Below are 19,181 nucleotides of genomic sequence, written 5' to 3' on the forward strand. Positions count from 1 at the left end.
GGCAACTACCACAAATTCTCCTACTAAGCAGTGGCATTATGGAAGTATTTAAGTTGTCTTTTAATGCAGTTTTGCAGCTGGAATTAAAGAGGTGAGAAGCCAGTACCATACAGTAATAACTAGCTGTACTGTTGGGGAATCTTGTTGGACAGGGTCCACCATGTGATTAACTACACAGGCAGCAAGAGGAAAAAAATCCATACACATTCTTGCTCACTCTCTGCCTGGAAGCATGTATCAGAAGCATGCTTGAAGAAAAATTGCAGCTAAAGATGTGAGGGATCTGTAATAACACAGGAACTACTACCATCCTGCTACAGGATTGTATATTCTCTGACATGCATATTTTTAAAGGAGCCTTAACCAGGGATTTTTACTACATTGGCTGTAAAATTATACATGTACTGTAAATTTTCAAAGGAATAGCAGTGGAATGATTAGCTTGGCTTCTCTCTCTGGCAAGTCATTCTTCCCCTTGCACCTTTCCATGACTTTGTGGTAATTAAGAGGAAACGAGAATAGGCTGACAAGCAATCAAAAATGTGTTTTATTTCCAGCTGTTTCTCTGTTTCACTAAATATCTCCACTCATATGGCAAATATTACCCATATTCAAAGGCTTCAGATACGTGGCTGATGCATTCCCTCATAGAGAAAGGTACAGAGCTGTAAAGTAACAAACCTCTATTATACTGCTGTTTGTCATGACTCGTGTTCAGCAAGGTGCTATTCAGCAGATGAATAGCTTCTCAGATATTATGTGCTCCTTCACAGAATGAAACTGTTGGTTCAATTTCAAGTAATTATCTCATTTAATTGGTGTGGTTTGCAATACTGATCTGCTAAAGACACTAGATGAGTAATTCTAATTTGGGAATAATCAAGTACTTCCCCCATGAGTATTATTTTCCTCGAATATTATCCGCCATGGACTCACAGATCTATTTCACATTTTTATGCGACTCAGATGGGTGGACATAAAGTTACAACAGCAATGCGACATAGCCTTATATAATACAAAATATTGTGCATATTCTTAGATCACCGTGTGTGCAATCCATGACTGGGAGTCAAAAGTCTATTCCTGAGTCGCTAATTTAGCTGGGAATATATTTAATCCACCTTTGTAAGGACAAAGGTTTCCTTTCTCTAAAATGAGCTGGCACTGCATACCATATTTCATAGGGGGTCCTGAGACATGGCCAGCCTGAAATCTGTCAAAATGGAGGGACATAACAACTAGTTAAAAATACAAAACATACATAATTCACTAATATTCCATGTGACCCACCTTTTCCTTCAGGTTTCTGAGTCAGTTTCCTGGCAGATGAGTGCTCAGGAAGCTGAAGCCACAGCTTCAGAAAACAGCCTGAAGCCATCGGATGCTTACCTAATGCTGGCAAACAGAATCCAGCCCAGTGTGCTGGCACCAAGAGGACACCAGAGAGTCAATTCTCACAGCTGACTCACTGTTGGCTTTAGGCACAGTACAAAATGTATTGTTTTGAAGAAGGCTGGACCAGGGTTGTCTGCTCCATGACACATACGCTTGCTAACTTCTCCAGGGAGGCCACAGAGACAGAGCTGGTCTCACTATGAACCTCACACTACGAACCATGTGATATGGGGGCTTTTTACAGCATCAAAGATTATGCATTTATGACAACAGCAGGAGAACTTCATGCTTTTTGATGTCCCTTGCAAATCAAGGTAATAAACACTAATACAAGTTCATATGTAACAGACTAGAGAGGGGATCGCCCTGGTACAGAACCTGAAGGTATTCACACATTGAAGGCTGCGGCCCATGAGACCTGTAACACCAGCAGAATCTGCCCCATGAATAACAGAGGGATGGAGGCTCTGTGGAGACTGCCAGGCATGTGGTGCTAAGAGTCATTACCATCAAAAGCTTTAAATGGCAAAGTCTACTTCATTCTCATGAAATCACCACTGCAAGAGGCCCTTCATCTGCCCTGAGAAGCAGCCCAAAAGCTGCATACCTGGTCTGTGGAAATCAACCTCTCCAGGTAATAAAATTCTGCTTCTAAATCCATTCAACTACTGTTACAATCCAGCAGCCAGAAACTGAGTGAATTAAGAGAGTGAAAATAATTGACCTCTTCTAAACTGATCACGAAACAGGTCTCATTTTATATAAGGTGTTCAGTAGCCTCCAAGTAGCAAGAACTGGTCATGAGCAGCTGACAGAAATTAAGCCTGTGATAGGAGCTCAAGCAATCTCCACAGTCTGTAATGGAGACAAATCTTCTCTCAGGGGCAGGTAGGCAGAGCACACAAACCTTGCACTGATTTCATCATCCACCAGTGTTAAATCCAGGGTAGAGATTATTCTCTTTCATTTCCTTCTCTTCAGGGTAAGGCACTTTCCTCTCCCTACAAGGATGGGTTTTCTACCATATTTTTGTTCCAAAGTAATCTCCACTTGATTTTCTCTATGTCTCACATAAAGTCCCAAGGGACTGAAGTACAGTACACTCCTACTTTTGCCAAGTGTTTGCTCAGCTATATCTTCTGTCAGCCCATGCTGCAGGATTCCATGCCCAATAACAATATGATCTTTTTCACATGGCACCTATATCCTCTGTTGACACATATCCTTTATTTATTCTATTCCTTCTCCCTGTGCACTCTGTAGGATCACTGTGCACTTATTCATTGCTTTTGCCAAGCATTTGACTAGTCCAAGAAAGTGATACAGAAAGACTGTACCAAAAACAATCAAAAAAAGCGTCTCCCAAAATAGACTTAATCCTTATGCTTGCTCTCCCTTTCACCAAACTGCCTGCTGGCAAAAATTCACATCCCTGTTCACTGGTATGCTTTTTTTGGCTGCTGGTATCTTGGGAACATCTCAACAGCTGGATTTTGTGCAAACCTATATTCATATGATCTCATTGTGTTCTCATATATGGCCATTTCCAAGATGAATGTGCTGAAGAATGCTTTCTCTGATGATAATCAGTTACTAACTTTTCCAAAACCAAACACATTTGTATAATATTCTTTCTTCTCTCTTACACTGAAAAATCTGTTTTGCAATTGAATGGGTGTTGTCACACACTCTGGATTTTTTATACTTCGATTGCTAGTTAAGTTGTCTTACCCTGCAGCTTCATTCTGAGTATTTATAAATAACAAAAGTAATCTGAGGTAATTAACCAAGATTACTAAATATCTCAGGACAGGTAATCCTCCTGAAAAACCAGAATCCCACTTGGCAGAAGTATTCTTTCTGGCTGCATTTCCCTGCAGTGGAAAAAACTTCTCTCTGCTTACAGAAACAACCCCTGGAGCATAATACTAGAGGAAAACCCACACTATTTTGTTTAGTTCTCCATGGCTATCAGACCAGCACCTCACTATGGTCAAACATAACACAGTATGCAAAAATATGCAGCAAGTGCCTGAGAGGGACTGAACTGTTCCAGGAGCCTGAGAGCAATTCAGGAGGAACCTTGAGGAAATGTGCTATAAAGGGGGTGAGCAGCCTCAGGAAAGGTGGTCTGGAATGGAAATGGCCTTATTTTTTTTATAGTGTGTTGAAGGGAAAACTGATTCAATGAACATTCATTGCTTTTTAATGGTATGGCATAGAGGATGGCAGAGAGAGCACACGGAAAAGCACCCACAACAGGCTCCCTTTGCATTGATGCAGTGGGTGATTCTGCTTAAGGAAGGACAAAGGTAAAGGACAAAGACATTCAGAAAACAGCAGCCAGCTATTCACAAATATTCTTCTTCTGCTCCCAAGCCTCCTCTCTTCAAAGCACAGGCAACACACAGAGAATGTCCCACTTCAAAAATCATAGCCTACCATTTCAGCATCTCACATTCAAACACAGGGCTAAACTGAGGGTGGACTCACCATTACCTTTTGCAGTTCCCTTTTAAAGGTGTATTTATATCAAAATTAAGATTTATGTAACTTTTTACCAGGCATGATCAAATTTATTCTCAAAACAAGAATTCAAATCGCAGTATTGCTACATAGTGATTTAAGCCAAAACACCCAGAAAAACACTGCCACTCCAATTTTCATAGCTAATTTCATTTTCATTTCATAAAAAATGTTAACTCATTCACACCAACCCTGAGAGCTCAATAAACACCGAGGTTGTTCTGTGCCCTGTTTTGCTCAGTGCCTCATTCAAGTTACCAGCTAAATTCCAATCACAGAATCTCTATTACCAAGGCTATTTTGCCTTGCAACTGAGCTCACAACCTAAGTTGTTATGGCAGACCCTGAGGATGATTATACTTTGAACTCTAAGATAGCATATCTACAGGCTCACTTTCAGTTATTCAAATAACTTGATTTTCTGACTGTTTGGGAGGTGGTAATGACCAAAGAAATCTGTTCTAGTTTGCAGGATTTGTTTTCAATAGTTAAAACACTGTTTATCCTGGACAATGGCCTTTGGGATTAAGTAGGATGCCTTAATGGCCTCTCACCTTTGCAACATTTTGAAAAAGGTAACTTGAATATGAGGAACAATACCGGGAAGGAGATACCTTAAGTCTAGAGGGGTCAAAGGTTGATGCTTATCCAGTCAGCACCCAGGAACCCACAAGACAAAAACAACATCCAATTAAGATCCTGCTAAAAATCACACACATTGTCAGACTACCATGAGCAGTGCTACTTTTGCACATGATGTTACAAAGCCCAACATATTTCAAAAATCTGCCAAACTGAGGAGAGCTCAAATGGCTCCTCAGGAGCTCCTATGATACTCTCCAAACATAAAGCATCACAGACAGTTGCCACCTCCCATGTACTGCCCAAGAAAGATGTTTCCACACTCTTCAAAACGAGCAAATTCGTAAGCTCACAAGATCTAAAGATATTGTGTTTTCCAGTGCTCCTGCCTTCCCTGCCCTAGATGAAAACCTACAGGGAAAGAAATAACCAGCACCCCTTCTTTCTCCTTTCTCCCTTCCTTTCCTTGCCCCACTTGCTGAATTTTATAGGATCCAAAGCTTTTTATTGCATTCCAGTTGTAGTCTGGGTAAATAAACACAAGGGTAAAAAAACAACTTTGGGGAGACTGGACCACTGCCAGCTTGCCTGGATAGCTGGGCTGTGCATGGAGCTGGAAGGGTGTTTTTTAAAAGGAGGGAAGCAGCAGAGAACAGCTTAAGAATCTTGGCTCAGCCTGGGCATATTTCCGCCTAACTCTGGCTAAACCTCAGCACAAACGGCTGGACGAGGAGTGGATACACAGCTGGGGAGGGAGGGAGGCTGCAGGGCTCTCCACCAGAACTGCAGCAGAGCCCAGCGAGGCTGAAACCATGCTTTTCCTTTGGGCAATGGCATTTATTTTAGTCCTGCAGGAGCAAGATCTTCTAGGTAAGTGATTCTGAACTTGCAAAGCAGAAACTACAGCTTAATCGTAGCATTGTTAAAGCCTTTGCATGGGGTGGGAGAGGGAGGACAATAATTGTTCACTGTATTGGTTTTATATGAAGGTGACACAGGTATGTGTCAAAATTCTGTGGAAATATTGTTTTTAACAGAAAAACTCAATTTTTATGCTATTAAACTCCACCCTGTAGGCATATTGTTTTGGTAGAGATTTTTTTACTTCTTACAGGAGATACCACCACTGTATCTTCAGAAATTCAGAACTACATTGAGGTGTGGCAGCCAGTGCTCTGAATCCCCATCATTACTGTTTTGGCAACCTTATTAACATACTAACTAATCCACTCAGAAATGAGATTGCAGTTCAAGGTGATTAGAGAAAGATTCTCCTTTATTCATACCCTTCTTTTAAAATTTGCTGATAACAGCACCACATTTTTCTTTCTTCTGCTTTGGATTACTTATTCCTGAGATTTTGAGGCACTTAATGCCTTCTCCAAATAACTTGGGAGTACAGAGTATAAACACAGAACATCTGATAAGCCTGCATCTGAATTCTACTTTCATTAACACGAGATTAGTGCTGGAATAACCTGTAATCACACTGATTAGTGTGACCATTCAGTTTGGCTAGTTCAAGGGTTTATAGTCCCCGTGTAACCACAAACCCGGCTTCCCAGCCTGTTTGTACTATATCTTTTCTTCTAGCTGAGGCCCAGATTTATTTTCCCTCTGCTCCTACTTCGTGACAACACAAGGGCTGTATTTCATGGCAGGGTAGTAAGATCCTATTACATTCAAAACATTTCCTGAAAAACTGTTAGCCCCTTCTCCCCCCAAGTCCTGGTCCTCTTCCTTGCCCTGACTCCCTCCCACCTAACCAGCTTTGTAATGTTTATCAGTGATGAACTGAAATATCAATGCCCCCTCAAAAGCATTCTTGTTTTCACTCCACAAGAATTCATTATCCTCTTGTGAGTTTTGCAAGCTTCACCAAAATAAATGTGAAACTAAATAAAAATTAAAAAAAAAACCTGGAAGAATGTTTGGGTTTATTCCCCAAAAAAGTATGGTTTTAAGCTAAAATCATTAGCAAACTCAGATAAAATCCAGCTAAATAGAATAGTACTTGAATAATAACTGCAGTGGAGACTAATACCCAATATAATGCCAGATGGTAGCTACTCAGTCAGGGAATCATGTTTGCTGTCTCAATGGTATACTTCATGTAAAATGGAAAATTTTGTGTCTGTCATGGCCAGGGGAGCACCCTACCTGGCTGACAGGCTTAAGAAAATCATCCCCACTTTCCCTTTGCTATCTTTGGCTTGTGGGAAACCTAACTTTTGATTTCCTTGCAGATCCCCCATCCTAACTCCTGCAGGTTCCTCTTAGAAATTATTCAGATTTGGCCAAATCAGAATTTACATTTTAATTCAGCCATTAATGTAAATAACCTCATATTCAGAGAGCTCAGCCTCCAAATCATTCAGGAGAAGAGGCTGGCACAGGGGCCCTTCCGGATGCAACCACGTGCTCCTGCCTAATGGCCACAGTTCACAGTGCTTTGCTCTTGGTGCTGGGTTAGTTTGTGGGGTGCTGCCCAAACATAGTGTACAATGTAGCCTGGGGAACAATACCTGCCCCACTTAAATGTGTTTCCATTCTTACAAAAACCTCCAGGCAAATTGTTCCGAGGGGTGCAGCACCCCAACAGCGAAGTCTTTGCTCCATGTTTATCCATGGCAGAGAGGTGACCTGGAGTCCTCGGGTAAACAAGTACCTGGCACGCAGGGTGGCCCCACTGACATGTGCCATTCAGCTGAGCAAACCAAACACTGAGTGTTCTGCCAGGGAGGCAGCAACAGGAGGGCCTCAGTGGAGGCACTGCTGCTCTATACTCCACACTGTGCTGTGATTTGCTTTTAAACAGCAGAAGTTTCATTCACTTTTAATTACAAGTTAAACAAGCGTATTCATTTTTTTTTCAGCTAACGTGTTATGACTTAGGATATTTTGAATCCTCTGATATTTACATGCAGTATCAAAGCTGGGAAGATCTATAAGCTAGACCATTGCCTAGAAATTGAAAAGAAAAAAATCCCTTCAGAACAGTCAGCTTTTCCCTAAAATGGACCATTTGCCTTCTCACAGAAGAGCATTTTGTCTCCAGGAGATTAAACCAATGTATTGTAGAACTAAAGCCACAGTAAAAATTTATGTTAGGTGTCCTATCTTAAATCATACTTGGACTCATATTTCTCTACTAACAAAGTAGTAATGGTTTATAACCTATACTGTAGGTTATAAACACTATAACACTATAAACACTGTAGGTGTTTTCTGTCCTTGCAAAAACTTATCAGCATTATTGTCTCCAATGCAAGGATTACAGTCTTTGCAAAACTCATCTCTGAGATCCAGCTAGGAAGGAGATATAAAGCTTGTCACAACAAAGTGTACCAAGAAATAGGTGTGTTTGTTCAGACCATGAAACATCTGAAGATAGGGTTCTCTACAGAAGTGAGCCTTTTTACAGATTTTACATATCTGTAAAACCCTATGATTTGTTACATTTAGGTAAAAGGAATTTATTAAGTTCTGAGGACTTTGTAACCTCCATGTGTAAAAGCAAAAGTTAATACCAAATTTCAAAAAAACTCAGGAGTTTAGAAATATAGGACTCCTGCTATTCACCTGCAGGATGTGGCTCTATTCACAAATGCAGCTGATCTGCTCTGGTTGAAACAGTTGTGAGTCTTGGCCATGAATGCCAAGATTTAGTACATACACATGTACATATTCACTCACTATTCTACTTCTTGAGCTGTCGCAAAACACATGAACTGTCTGCCAAACAAAATATCTTCAAAAAAGTTCCTAGGCTTAAGTATTAGAAAAAAACCTACACTATCATTTCATTGTACTTACCTCTTTCTACTACTATGACTTAGCCATATGCAAACTACACAATCACAGAGCTGACTAATAAGTCACAGACTCGCCTTACCCACTCCCCATGACTGTAGCTCCTATGACTAAACACAGACCAAAAGCCATGTCCTCAAAGTTGAAAAACTGTTTATTCCCTGATACAGTGGTCACCCTCAAATTGATGGTGGCATCCAATATTTATGCATCTCACGTCCTCCACTCTCAAGCCAGCCTTAAGTTCACTAATTCTACACAACTCGGGTTCTTTATGTACACTAAGACAGAGCACCTTTTCTTCCTAAAACAGCTCACCCCCTTCTCCACACACAAGCAAGTCTTCTACAGCTACTAGCTATAATCTTCCTAACACTTAGCTTTAGTTTCCATGACAAAAATATATTCACACAGAAATAAACACATAATAAAGGCAAACTTTTTTTGCAGCCCAAAGCATCATTGTAAGTTACACCATGAATTAGAGTAACGTACCTGCAAATTACGTAGCTCACATCTCTTATCAATCCAATTCCCTGTAGTCCTTTTCCATTGCAGCAGCAAGTGTAAGAGGATATTCCTGGCTGCTTGTTCAGAAGACCATCATGCTGGAATCATACTCCAGGCCAACAGCTCCCTCACAGGAACATTTAATTGCTATCCTTCTTCCTTTGAATGAAAATATACAAAACTTAAGTGCTTCTTAAAATCATAGACATGGTCACACAGCAGAAAGAGGAAAGCAGTTTTTCAAGTGGCAGTTTTGCTTCTGGCAGATAGCCATGGCAGGGACCCAGCTTCTGATGTGCCTGAAAAAAACAGTGCCCACTGGCAGCATGAACTATCCCTGGCCTTGTGCACTCTGTCTCCACTGCTGGGTGAGAGATGAACCTCCCTTATGAAATAAGAATTACATGGATCACTATACCAAAAGCTTCCTCCAAATGAGATAGTTTTACACAGAAATATGTAAACAACAACTTCTAACAAGTCCCATTTCTGATTGTGCATATTTCACAAGCACAAGTGATGCACAGTAGGACCAGAAGACATTGTATCATGACATCTCACACGTAGATGGATGGGACAGACTAGTTAGAGATGTGAGAACTGGTAGGCTGATACCTGACCCACCTTCACTAACACATTCCACAATTCATGAGATTTCCCCTTTGGTCCTTCTCTTTCAGGGAAAAAACCAATTAAAGTAAGTACAATTTTAACCGATCCAGGATCTGAAATAATATTCATAGTAGCATATTCTACATCTTAATAAACACAGTATGAACCAGTCTGGAAGTCTGGAACTTGACTTTCTGATATGGTTATTTAGCTTCTAAGATGAATATTAAAAATAATTAATTTCATGGAGGACACTTATTTCAAGACCCTTCTGTTATCAGAGGCTTGTGAATCTTGGATACCAGAAAATCCCTTAGATTTTCTTCCATGTCTGAAATCTTTCCAAAACTTGGCATTTAGGCAGCAGTTGAAGTATTCAGTGAATATACAGATTACAGATTAACCCCCAATCAGGCATTAAACATATTCAATGTACCTTCTTGAAATAATTTTAAAAAAAACCCAAACAAACCAATCTTACCACAACTCTTAAATTTCAGATCTTTCTACTGTCAGTTTTCTGTCTAATATACAATGCCTACTTTCCATCTCCCACTTTAGACAGACCATATTTACCCTGTATGAAATTTGCGATGTAGTTCTGCCATAAAAGCTAGAACCTAACAATGGTGTGTGTACATTAAAATATTTACATCTATACACATATATAGTTGCATGTAGATATAAGCAAACCCATGGAGCCACCCCCAGTGTGAAGCATAGTAACCTATGGCAGTGTATAAGCTGCTAAGACATTTTAAAATATTTATTACAATTCCTGTAGTCTTTAATGCAATTACTAAAGGCAAGAATTCCTTTATCTTTGAGCAAATAGAGACTCTAAACTGTAAAAAGAGGTTCACAGATGCCTAAATCACAGCTAAGCATTAGTGTTTTATGGATTACAGCCTGAAAGATGCTCTATGTCCAGTTAAAGATATGCTCCTGAGTGGATAAGAACTTGAAGGGTATCTGTGCATTAAAAGCATTTTCCATAAAACACTTGCTATCCAAATCAATTATTTTTGATGTCCCAACAACAAAATTTTATATGGCTTGAGTTATATATAACACAGCTTAAAATGAATTTGGGCACACTGGTGATAATGAAAGTGCTACAGAAAGTTAATTCAGTACTTCCATATCTAAGGATGTCAATGTAATTAAGGACTGACATAAACTAAGATTGATGCCTTCAAGAACAGCCCCCAAAATTAAATATGACCAACAGTCTTAGCTTAACATGGTCTTCAGTCTGAAAGCACTAGTACTGATAGTGTAAGTATGAACTCAGGTTTAAAGGAATTGGACCTTTCCTGAATTCAGCTGAAAGTTATCTTCACCGACCACTTTTATAAACTGTGTAATTTCTTGAGCTAACATTTCAAACTTACGTGCACATATTAAAGTGGAATCCAGCACTGTTGCATTCTTCCCAAACTGGTTAGTGGGTTCACCATTTGAGCCTGGTACTCCATTTCATGACCTTGAGTTCACGATTCCCATTCATTTTCTCATCAAAAGCTGCCTGGCCACCTTATGCTATATGCTCCAGGAATGAAATGATACTGCTAAACCTAAGGCAGTGCAAACAACACACAGCATAGTATGTTTTCCTGAAGAGTTATACATGTTCTTCATTCCCCCTGCTCTATCACGTGTTTTCAGGCTTCCTTGTTTGCCATCTGGTTCCTGTTTCAATCTCACGTGCCCTTCTCTTGGCTTGTAGCCTGCTTTGTTTTACCCCTCCCGCCCCACTGAGCACAACATGAACTCACAGTTAACTTTCAAAACCACACTGATCATACAATGAGGCAAAAGGAATTTTATCGATTTTAAGGCCAATGGGGAACATCGTGGTCACTCACCTTGACCTTCTCTGTCACACAGACCAATGAACCCAACCCAGCGATCTCTAGATCAAGCCTGTAACTTCAGTTTGACCAGCAATGTGTCATTAGGAAGGATACTTATAAAGACCTACCAGATCTGTATGATTACACACTTCAGTGCTGTTGGTCCTAGTAACAGCAGAAAATGACAGCAAAGGAGACAGTTGCTCAGGTTTATTCTGATGTTTACCATTAGCAACTGCTTGGATGATAAAAATGAACCACTTAGCAGCATCTGGATATACAGAACCTTGACAGTCCTAGAAGGGGACATCTTCAGGGAGCATGTAGAAGCAATATCTTGGGGGGATGGGGGAATATATATCAAATGTACAGGAGGCAGAGGAGCTTAACTGAGAGATATTGTCAGTCTAAGGCCTTTGCTCTTAACCTGTTTGCTAAGGTTGTTTTGATTTTTACTTCATTAGTCTGTCTATCCCCTTCTATAAGATCAGGTTTTGTATGGTCAGGCTGACCATTGTACATAGATCCTTACTCTTCATCATGCTACTTTCAAACTTTAAGCATGTTCTTCTATTACACATATCCTTATTAGCAACAGCTCAGAGATGCTCCATTTCCCTGCTGGTGTCTGACTGCATCACAGCACAGGGCAGCTAGAACTACCCAGATTTATGGGCACCATTAGGGTAGAACAGAGGACTTAATCAGAGGAAAAAAGGCACAGGTGGTTTTCTTATCTTGAACAAGACAGTTCTGGTTCTTGATGGAAAATAAACACCCATATATCAAATAGAATGGACTTCAAGAATTTAACTAAACATCTCACTTGCAGGAAACATCAGGGGGAGATTTGCAGATGGGATGTTAACTGAAAAGTAATGTTCTCTCTGCCATACTGAAATGTTGCAACTGTCTGAGTGAAATAATCTATTAAGTTTCAAATGAGAGATTTAAGACATTGAAATATGCCTCCTACACACTTGCCTAAGCTGTCAGAAGTTGCAAACACCCACACATTTTAAATATGTAATTTACATGTCATACAAAGAACATTTCACTTTTAAAAGTGGTTAGCTTTAAAACTTACTACCGAAGTTTTCTGTATTTATGCATGTGATTCGAAACATAGGCAAGCAAAAATTCCAATTTACATTTAAAAGTTTTTTCAGCACCTTGAGAAAGCAAGCACACGGAAGTATCCTAAAATGCCATTTGTCTTTTGTTTACATGGCTTGCAGCCTTCCATTCTTCACTTCCTTTACATGGTGACTGTTACTATTACGTGAGGTAGAGATGCTGCTGGAGTAAGGTCAGTGCCAAAGGCATATGGTGTCATTTTCTTTCACCAGCTGCAATACAGAGAAGGGCAGTGCTCATAAGCAACATGTGACTCTCTTTGAACACATGGAAATTATTGCTTGGATTGAATTGCCTGACCATATTGACCCAGATGTGTGCTGTATTTACAAGGGACCGGATGTGTCCCGTGAACAGCCCATCTCAGAGATAAAGCTGTGGGTTAAGAGCTGAAGCCAGACAATAAAATAGCTGTGAGGTTTTTGAGTAGCCAAAGCCTCAAGCTAGAACTCAGAAAATGGAAGAAATCTACACTGCTGACAAAGCACTTGCTGCCCAGCCAGGAAGGCAACCACCTACCTGAAGTACCCTGTTCTGGTGCAGGTCCTGAAAGGGTTTCTGCTAGGTCAGCCCTCAGCCAGCTCCATACTGTGAGTTCTGGAACCAGACATGCTTTGGCTTATACTGACTCTTAGGTCTTGCTAAGATCAGCTATCAGGTGCTTCCTGAGACACAGGCTTGGGCTATTTACTAAATTTTTTAGGCGCTGCACTAGTTCTGTGGCTCTGAGTGACATCTTACAGCCCTGTCAAACTAGGACGAGACACTTTGTCCTCCTGTGGTAAGTCCATTACAGCTGATAGGGCAGCAATGTGCTCTGAGTGCCAGAAAGCTGTCTCCTGCTGTGTCAGAAGAGAGGAACCAACCACCCCACAGAACCAACCAGCTCAAAGAACCAAGCACTACTGAGTCCTGCATCTCATAGCAACCCCTTTGCCCAGGTCTCTAGATGCACACAGAGTTGTCAGTGCTTTGCTAACCTCACAGTGAGATGCAACAACCTTATGTTGGCTATACATACTTATGGCACATGGCAGCCACCCATCATATCTCACCTACCCCCCTACATACACCTGCCTAGAGAATCAGCCATCACAATGCTGAGGTTTGTGCTGAACAGAAGTGCTAAGCTAAAGGAATGACTAAAGTAATTTAAGCAAGACCATATAAAATTTCTGCTTCAAAAAGTCACTTTGCATATTTAAGGTCTTGTATCAGAATCAAGGTGAAAGAAGTCCCAGTAGAGTGCCAACCATGTCTTTAGGTGATTTCAAAAGGCCAAAGTCTCTGGGTCAATCTGGCTCGAGCAGGACACACTTCTGCTTCTCCTACAGCACAGGTCTGAGCTTTCTTTAATGGATGAGCATGGTATAAGGTGCATGGTCAGCGAAGTGGCCAACACTAACTTGAGCTAGCCAACATTAACTCTCTTGCATTTCCATTTCTAGGGAAAGGACAAAACTAAGCAAGCCTGGCATGTAGATTATGGCTGGCCAGAAGCTCCTTTAACATCTGCATACAACTGGTGCTGGCCTTCACCCAAACTTTACCTATGCCCTTGTGATCCAGATATCTACATCTAGGGTAATATCGTGAAAAATAAAATCTCGGCGGATTCTTAAATTCCTCCACTTGCTCTCAGTCCACATAGTGATTTCTGCTGCCTCTTTTCACAGTTCATTTGTAGTTAGATCTGGGAATGCTCCCAGCAGCCAACTGATCCACAGTTACCTCATCACCATGCCTTCTGCTTGCCCTTGGTTCTATCTCCAACACAATGAGTAGCAGTTCAGCATACAGCTGAATTGGGCCATTGGGCTTGACACTGAGAGCTAGGGCTGGGAATATTGGAAAGGTGGAAATTTTATTCATCTCTGACAGTAAAATAGATCTTGCTATTATCCTATTATTAGTAAAACTAAGGTTTGTAGACAAAGACTGGCCACTGTTTTGTAACCTGTATTTCCAACACAATTTCAGTCTCTCCACACTGTTCCAGTCATGATGGAAAAAAAATGTAAAGAAATAAAAATTATGAGAACTAGCATGGTTCATTACCATTATGTTAAATGGTAACAACACTCATAAACCACTACTATGAGCAGCAAAGAAGAAAAAAAGGGCAATTGCAAAGCAGCTGTTGTTGAAGTACCTGCTGTATTTCTGCACTCTTCAGTAGACGAAGTCTTTGGAATTCCATCCTACAGCACCACCACCTGGTGAATGCTCTAACAAAACCCCCAACCAAACCTCTGCCAAACCGATTTCTAAATAATGTCCAGTACACCAGGTCACATTTTAATTTTCTCCTCCTCCCTGCCCTCCAATTCCAAGGATGCCATTCCAACTCACCCTACAGCTCTCATCCCACTAAACTGCAATGATTACAATCCTTCCTGACAATGTGTTTGCTGTCATTTGACACCTGCACTCCAGAAACCTTGGCACAGACTTGCAGTGAAGCACTGCAGCAGCTCCAAACCACTGCTCTGGCACAACAGTACTGAAGTTGCTGCTCTTGTGTTTCTCACTGTTCGTTATAACACAAGCTCATAGTTTTCTCTTTGTTACAATCAAATGATGACAGAATGAGTTACTGCTGCTTTTTCACTATCATAGCTGCTCTAAGCCTCAAACAAGAGCAAGACCTAACTTTACACGGGGCAAGATACGTTATCACTTTAGTGAGACTTAAAATAGTCTGCAACAGTTCTACACACGTATTAAAATCTAAATGTTACTGAATGTTGCACAGAAGTTATGGAAAGGAAATTGGTTCCACTAAAGCATGGACACCAGCAGGTACTGACCTTTCATGGAACAGAGCCAGCAGAATGAAAAGTTCAAAGAGCAAGAGCTCATGAGTACTGAGAGGTAAACACAGGTCAGTCAGAGATAAGTGACTTCATGTATAGCAGCATATATGAGTGACTTGGTCAGCAAATAACATCAGCTGTACATACTTTCATTGTTTCTCTTTACATTGCAAAGTCAGATTGTCAGGGACAACTTTCTGGCACAGAGGAATCATCAGCCATCATCAGTATCCATTTGGAAAGTGGACAAAATCAGCTACTTTTCAAAGCTTTACTGTACCAGCTGCTTCTGAAGAAAGTCCAAGAGGAACTGCTGTGTGAGGCACATCTTCCCAATGCTTATGTTTTATATAGAGACAGAGTTACAGTCTATAAACTTACCCCACACAGGTAGGAAAAAAGCAGACCATGTAAAACAAACGCACAGATAAACAAAAACACCCATGGCAAGAGAAAACACCTTGTTCTAATGAAGCGTGACATGTGCAGGCAGGGAGACACTCACAGCGCTGGGGCATCGGCGAGAGGTTCAGTTCCTACATTTGCCTCATAAACAATGCTGTTTAGCATGCAAAATTCCAATTCAGAAGTCAGAAAGGCAAGGACTGCTATTTAAAAGCTCCTGCTATTTAACTGTGTCTGTTTTTCCAGTTGCTGCAGATCCTGTCGACGAGTTACCCGGAAGTTTGGGAAGGGGAAGCTGGTGTGATGAACATGATACGATCCACGAACGCTTAGATATTATTGAAGAGGTAAGAGGGGTTGTGCTGGCTCCTGAACCTTACCAGACCTTTGCCCTATTCTTTTAGCCCAAGAAAAAGAATAATATTTCTAGACAGCATCCCTTCATTACTTTATTCTAGTCAAGGTCAGACAATTTTTTTTCAGATGTCATAGCTTGACATCTATAAAGCCATTATCACTAGAAATATATAATCTTGATGATTCCAAAAAACTGATTAACCAATCACTGACTGTTGTATATCAGACTTTTCTAAAATGTTTATAATTGTGCCTTTAATCCAACAATCTCAGAATTGATGTTGGTAAAGTTTCACACTGGCTGACAGCTAGGTTCTGCAGGTGACTTCAAGGCTGATGGAGGAGTTTCTGCTCACCCCTGCTGACACTCAAGAGCTAAATGAATTCTATGACTGGGATTCTATGAAAGCTGCAAAGTTTGGTTTTTTTACCCTGCTGTCTTAAGCACTCCCAAGATACAAGCTAACTATTCTCAGCTGGGTAGTTGCCAAACTCCATGCTGTTGGTTCTTAAAATGGCAATGTTACCTTTCTTCTGCTCTAGTCCCAGCCCTCTTCTTTACACCCCATCAGATCCTCTCATCTTCCACACAGATTCTTTTATTGGAGATGATGGTGACTCAGAAATAATAAAGAATCAAAAACAAATTAATGTAAAGCTCCCTCCAAGAAGTCAAATGATGGGTTATTCTTCATACAGGAGTGCTGTAATGCAAGTCTTGCAAAACAAAGTGCTAATACTTAGTGCCACTAGAGGCCAGCAGAACACAACAAATATTTGAACCTGCAATGCGCAATATAAATTAAACCAGCTGTCAGCATTATGGGACATTGGGTTTACACATTCCTTCCACTTGACCCTTTGACTACCTCCTTTTATCCATTTGTCTCCCTTGTTTCCATTAGAAAGTAATAAAAACAGTGGAGCACCTGGAATCAGAAGTCAAATCACTCCTCAACATCATCAACGAGACAACATCGAACATCCCCATCATTCCAGGAACTCCACTTATAGACATTTTTGATGGTCAGTATCTAGCTGAGTGTAAGCTAAGCTGAAAGAAGTGTTACATATGTTACTACCAAATATGCCATCTTTTCTTGCCCAAGATGATCTCACTCCTTCGTTCAATTAGGGTAGTTAAGGCCTCAGCTGAAATACTGAGTCCAGTTTGAAACACCAGGTTTCAACAACCACTAAAGAAAGGGCTGGGAAAAAAAAAGGGGGGGGGGGGGGGACAGACTAAGCAATCTCAAAGTCTCTTACACTTTTAAGATGCTGTGATTCTTTAGCTTCACGTATGACAAGATAACGGAGGGTAACAAAATAAATTAAAAAAAAAGTACTGGAGATATTATCATTTTGATATCTTAAATCCAACTCTGAAATGCAAGCCCTTCACACAAAATGTGCTTCTGGATAGATGTTTTTGGAATAAATTAAACCACAACAGAGATTAGTTGGATGAGACCACCTATTCTACACAGCTTCTTATAATGGTCTCTCCTCTTCATTCTCTGCCCAAATATCAACGGTGCATTTAACAAGGCGAGACACACTCCTGGTGGAAAACAAACCACTTGTGGAAAGGTATAAGCATCCACAGACATGTTTATGAAGTCAGTTTTGTCAGTGTTGGGTTTTTTGTTTGTTTATTTGTGATAGCTGTACATGGGCATGCCACAGTTCACTTACATGACAGAAGGTGGGCTCGAAGTAGACAGTAGAGTTGATGCTGGTTTTTAGTTCTTGCAGTTGCTATACTGATCTGGTCATCATGATTGATATGTCCTCACCAACTTTGTTACCCCTTAAAATTTCCAGTTCTCTCTGAGGGGCAGTAAACAGGTAACTAAGTAATTAAGTTACTCCCCTGCAATGGAAGAGAGTATTCCAATAAAAGTGAAAAGTATTCCAGTAAAGTGTAACAGTGAATTTAAAATGGAAATCCTGGGTCAACCCAAGCACATCTGCAGCACATCTATAGTAAGTACTACTCAGACAGAGCTTGCAACAACTGCCAAATGGCTCAGGAATTACAGATCAGACCTTCCTTCTATGATTTCATGAATCCAAGTAACAATTCCCCACTTTAGAGTAGCATATTTTAAAAGAGATTTATCCAAAAAAGATGGATCCTGATCTCGTAACCAAAAATAATTACATCAACTCTTCTTTATACAGATACCAGCTGAGCACTGCAAAGACAGAAGACAGGTGAATGTAACAGTGTGGTTGTCATCAACACTTGCACTTTTGCTCATTTAATAAGCTTGTGTTTCCAGAATTTGTGCAGGGATGAACAACCCTCAGCTGTAGTTTCACCTTCTGTGTTCCTGTGCTTTATAATAAACAGGTATTTGCTTTTAGACAGTGTTTCAAAGCTTTATATTTAACAAAACTGCATTTCAAATACAGCATTGTCAGTAAGAAAACAAGATCAGGTGGTGTCTGTGACTACAGCACAACTAACAAACTTCCCTGAATTCAAAAGCTTCCTTCTTCCCTGGCAAAGAAATGAACTCTTGCTATTGGTGCTAACCAATGAAGATACACTTTCAGCTGCAGTTTCCACTCAAGACATGCTCAGATTGTCTGACAGAAATGAGTGTATGGAGCAGTTTGGCTTTGGACATAAGTCACGTTGCTGCCACTGACTGAAACAGGAGTCCTGTCAGCACATCCTAGCCAGAATTTGTCATGTGGACACACGGCTACCATATTCTATAATCTCTACACTCTTCTCCCTTGCCATACTGACAATACAATCAAGAATTAAATCCACGACATCACCATTTTCTTTCAAGACAAACAGCAACATAATTCTAGGAAAAAGGACCTGCCTGGCCCTTACACAATAGAGACAGTGCATGCCTATGAGTGTGAAATAAGAGGGGTTTGCATGTTCTTGATTAACAAACAGCCTATTCTCACTCACCTAGTTAGAAAAAACTCTTCCCCCTTGTACTTTTTTCCTCTAGATGTTTCTATTTTTGAGAATGACAAGCTGGAGAGATGCCATCCATGCTAGCAGAGAACAAAAATTCAGAGTTCCAAGAATAAGATAAAATACAACATGTAAAAGTGAAAATACTGAGCAATAACTACAGATTACATATATCATGTCCAGACAATTGCTCATCAACAGCAAATAAGTACCAAGCTCTCATCA

General features: G+C 40.5%; 1 protein-coding gene across 1 annotated transcript; it reads left to right on the top strand.

Annotated features, from left to right (window-relative positions):
• Positions 1-5,195: 5,195 nt before the first annotated feature.
• On the top strand, positions 5,196-18,378 carry PLAC9 (placenta associated 9). The gene is made up of 4 exons (XM_064662561.1): positions 5,196-5,373; positions 15,899-15,999; positions 16,915-17,035; positions 18,194-18,378. Exons 1-4 carry the CDS (start codon positions 5,316-5,318, stop codon positions 18,202-18,204), a joined length of 291 nt encoding a protein of 96 aa, XP_064518631.1. The 5' UTR covers positions 5,196-5,315; the 3' UTR covers positions 18,205-18,378.
• The last annotated feature ends 803 nt before the right edge of the window (positions 18,379-19,181 follow it).

Source organism: Pseudopipra pipra, chromosome 8, assembly GCF_036250125.1.
Source record: "Pseudopipra pipra isolate bDixPip1 chromosome 8, bDixPip1.hap1, whole genome shotgun sequence".
NCBI classification, from domain to species: Eukaryota; Metazoa; Chordata; class Aves; order Passeriformes; family Pipridae; genus Pseudopipra; species Pseudopipra pipra.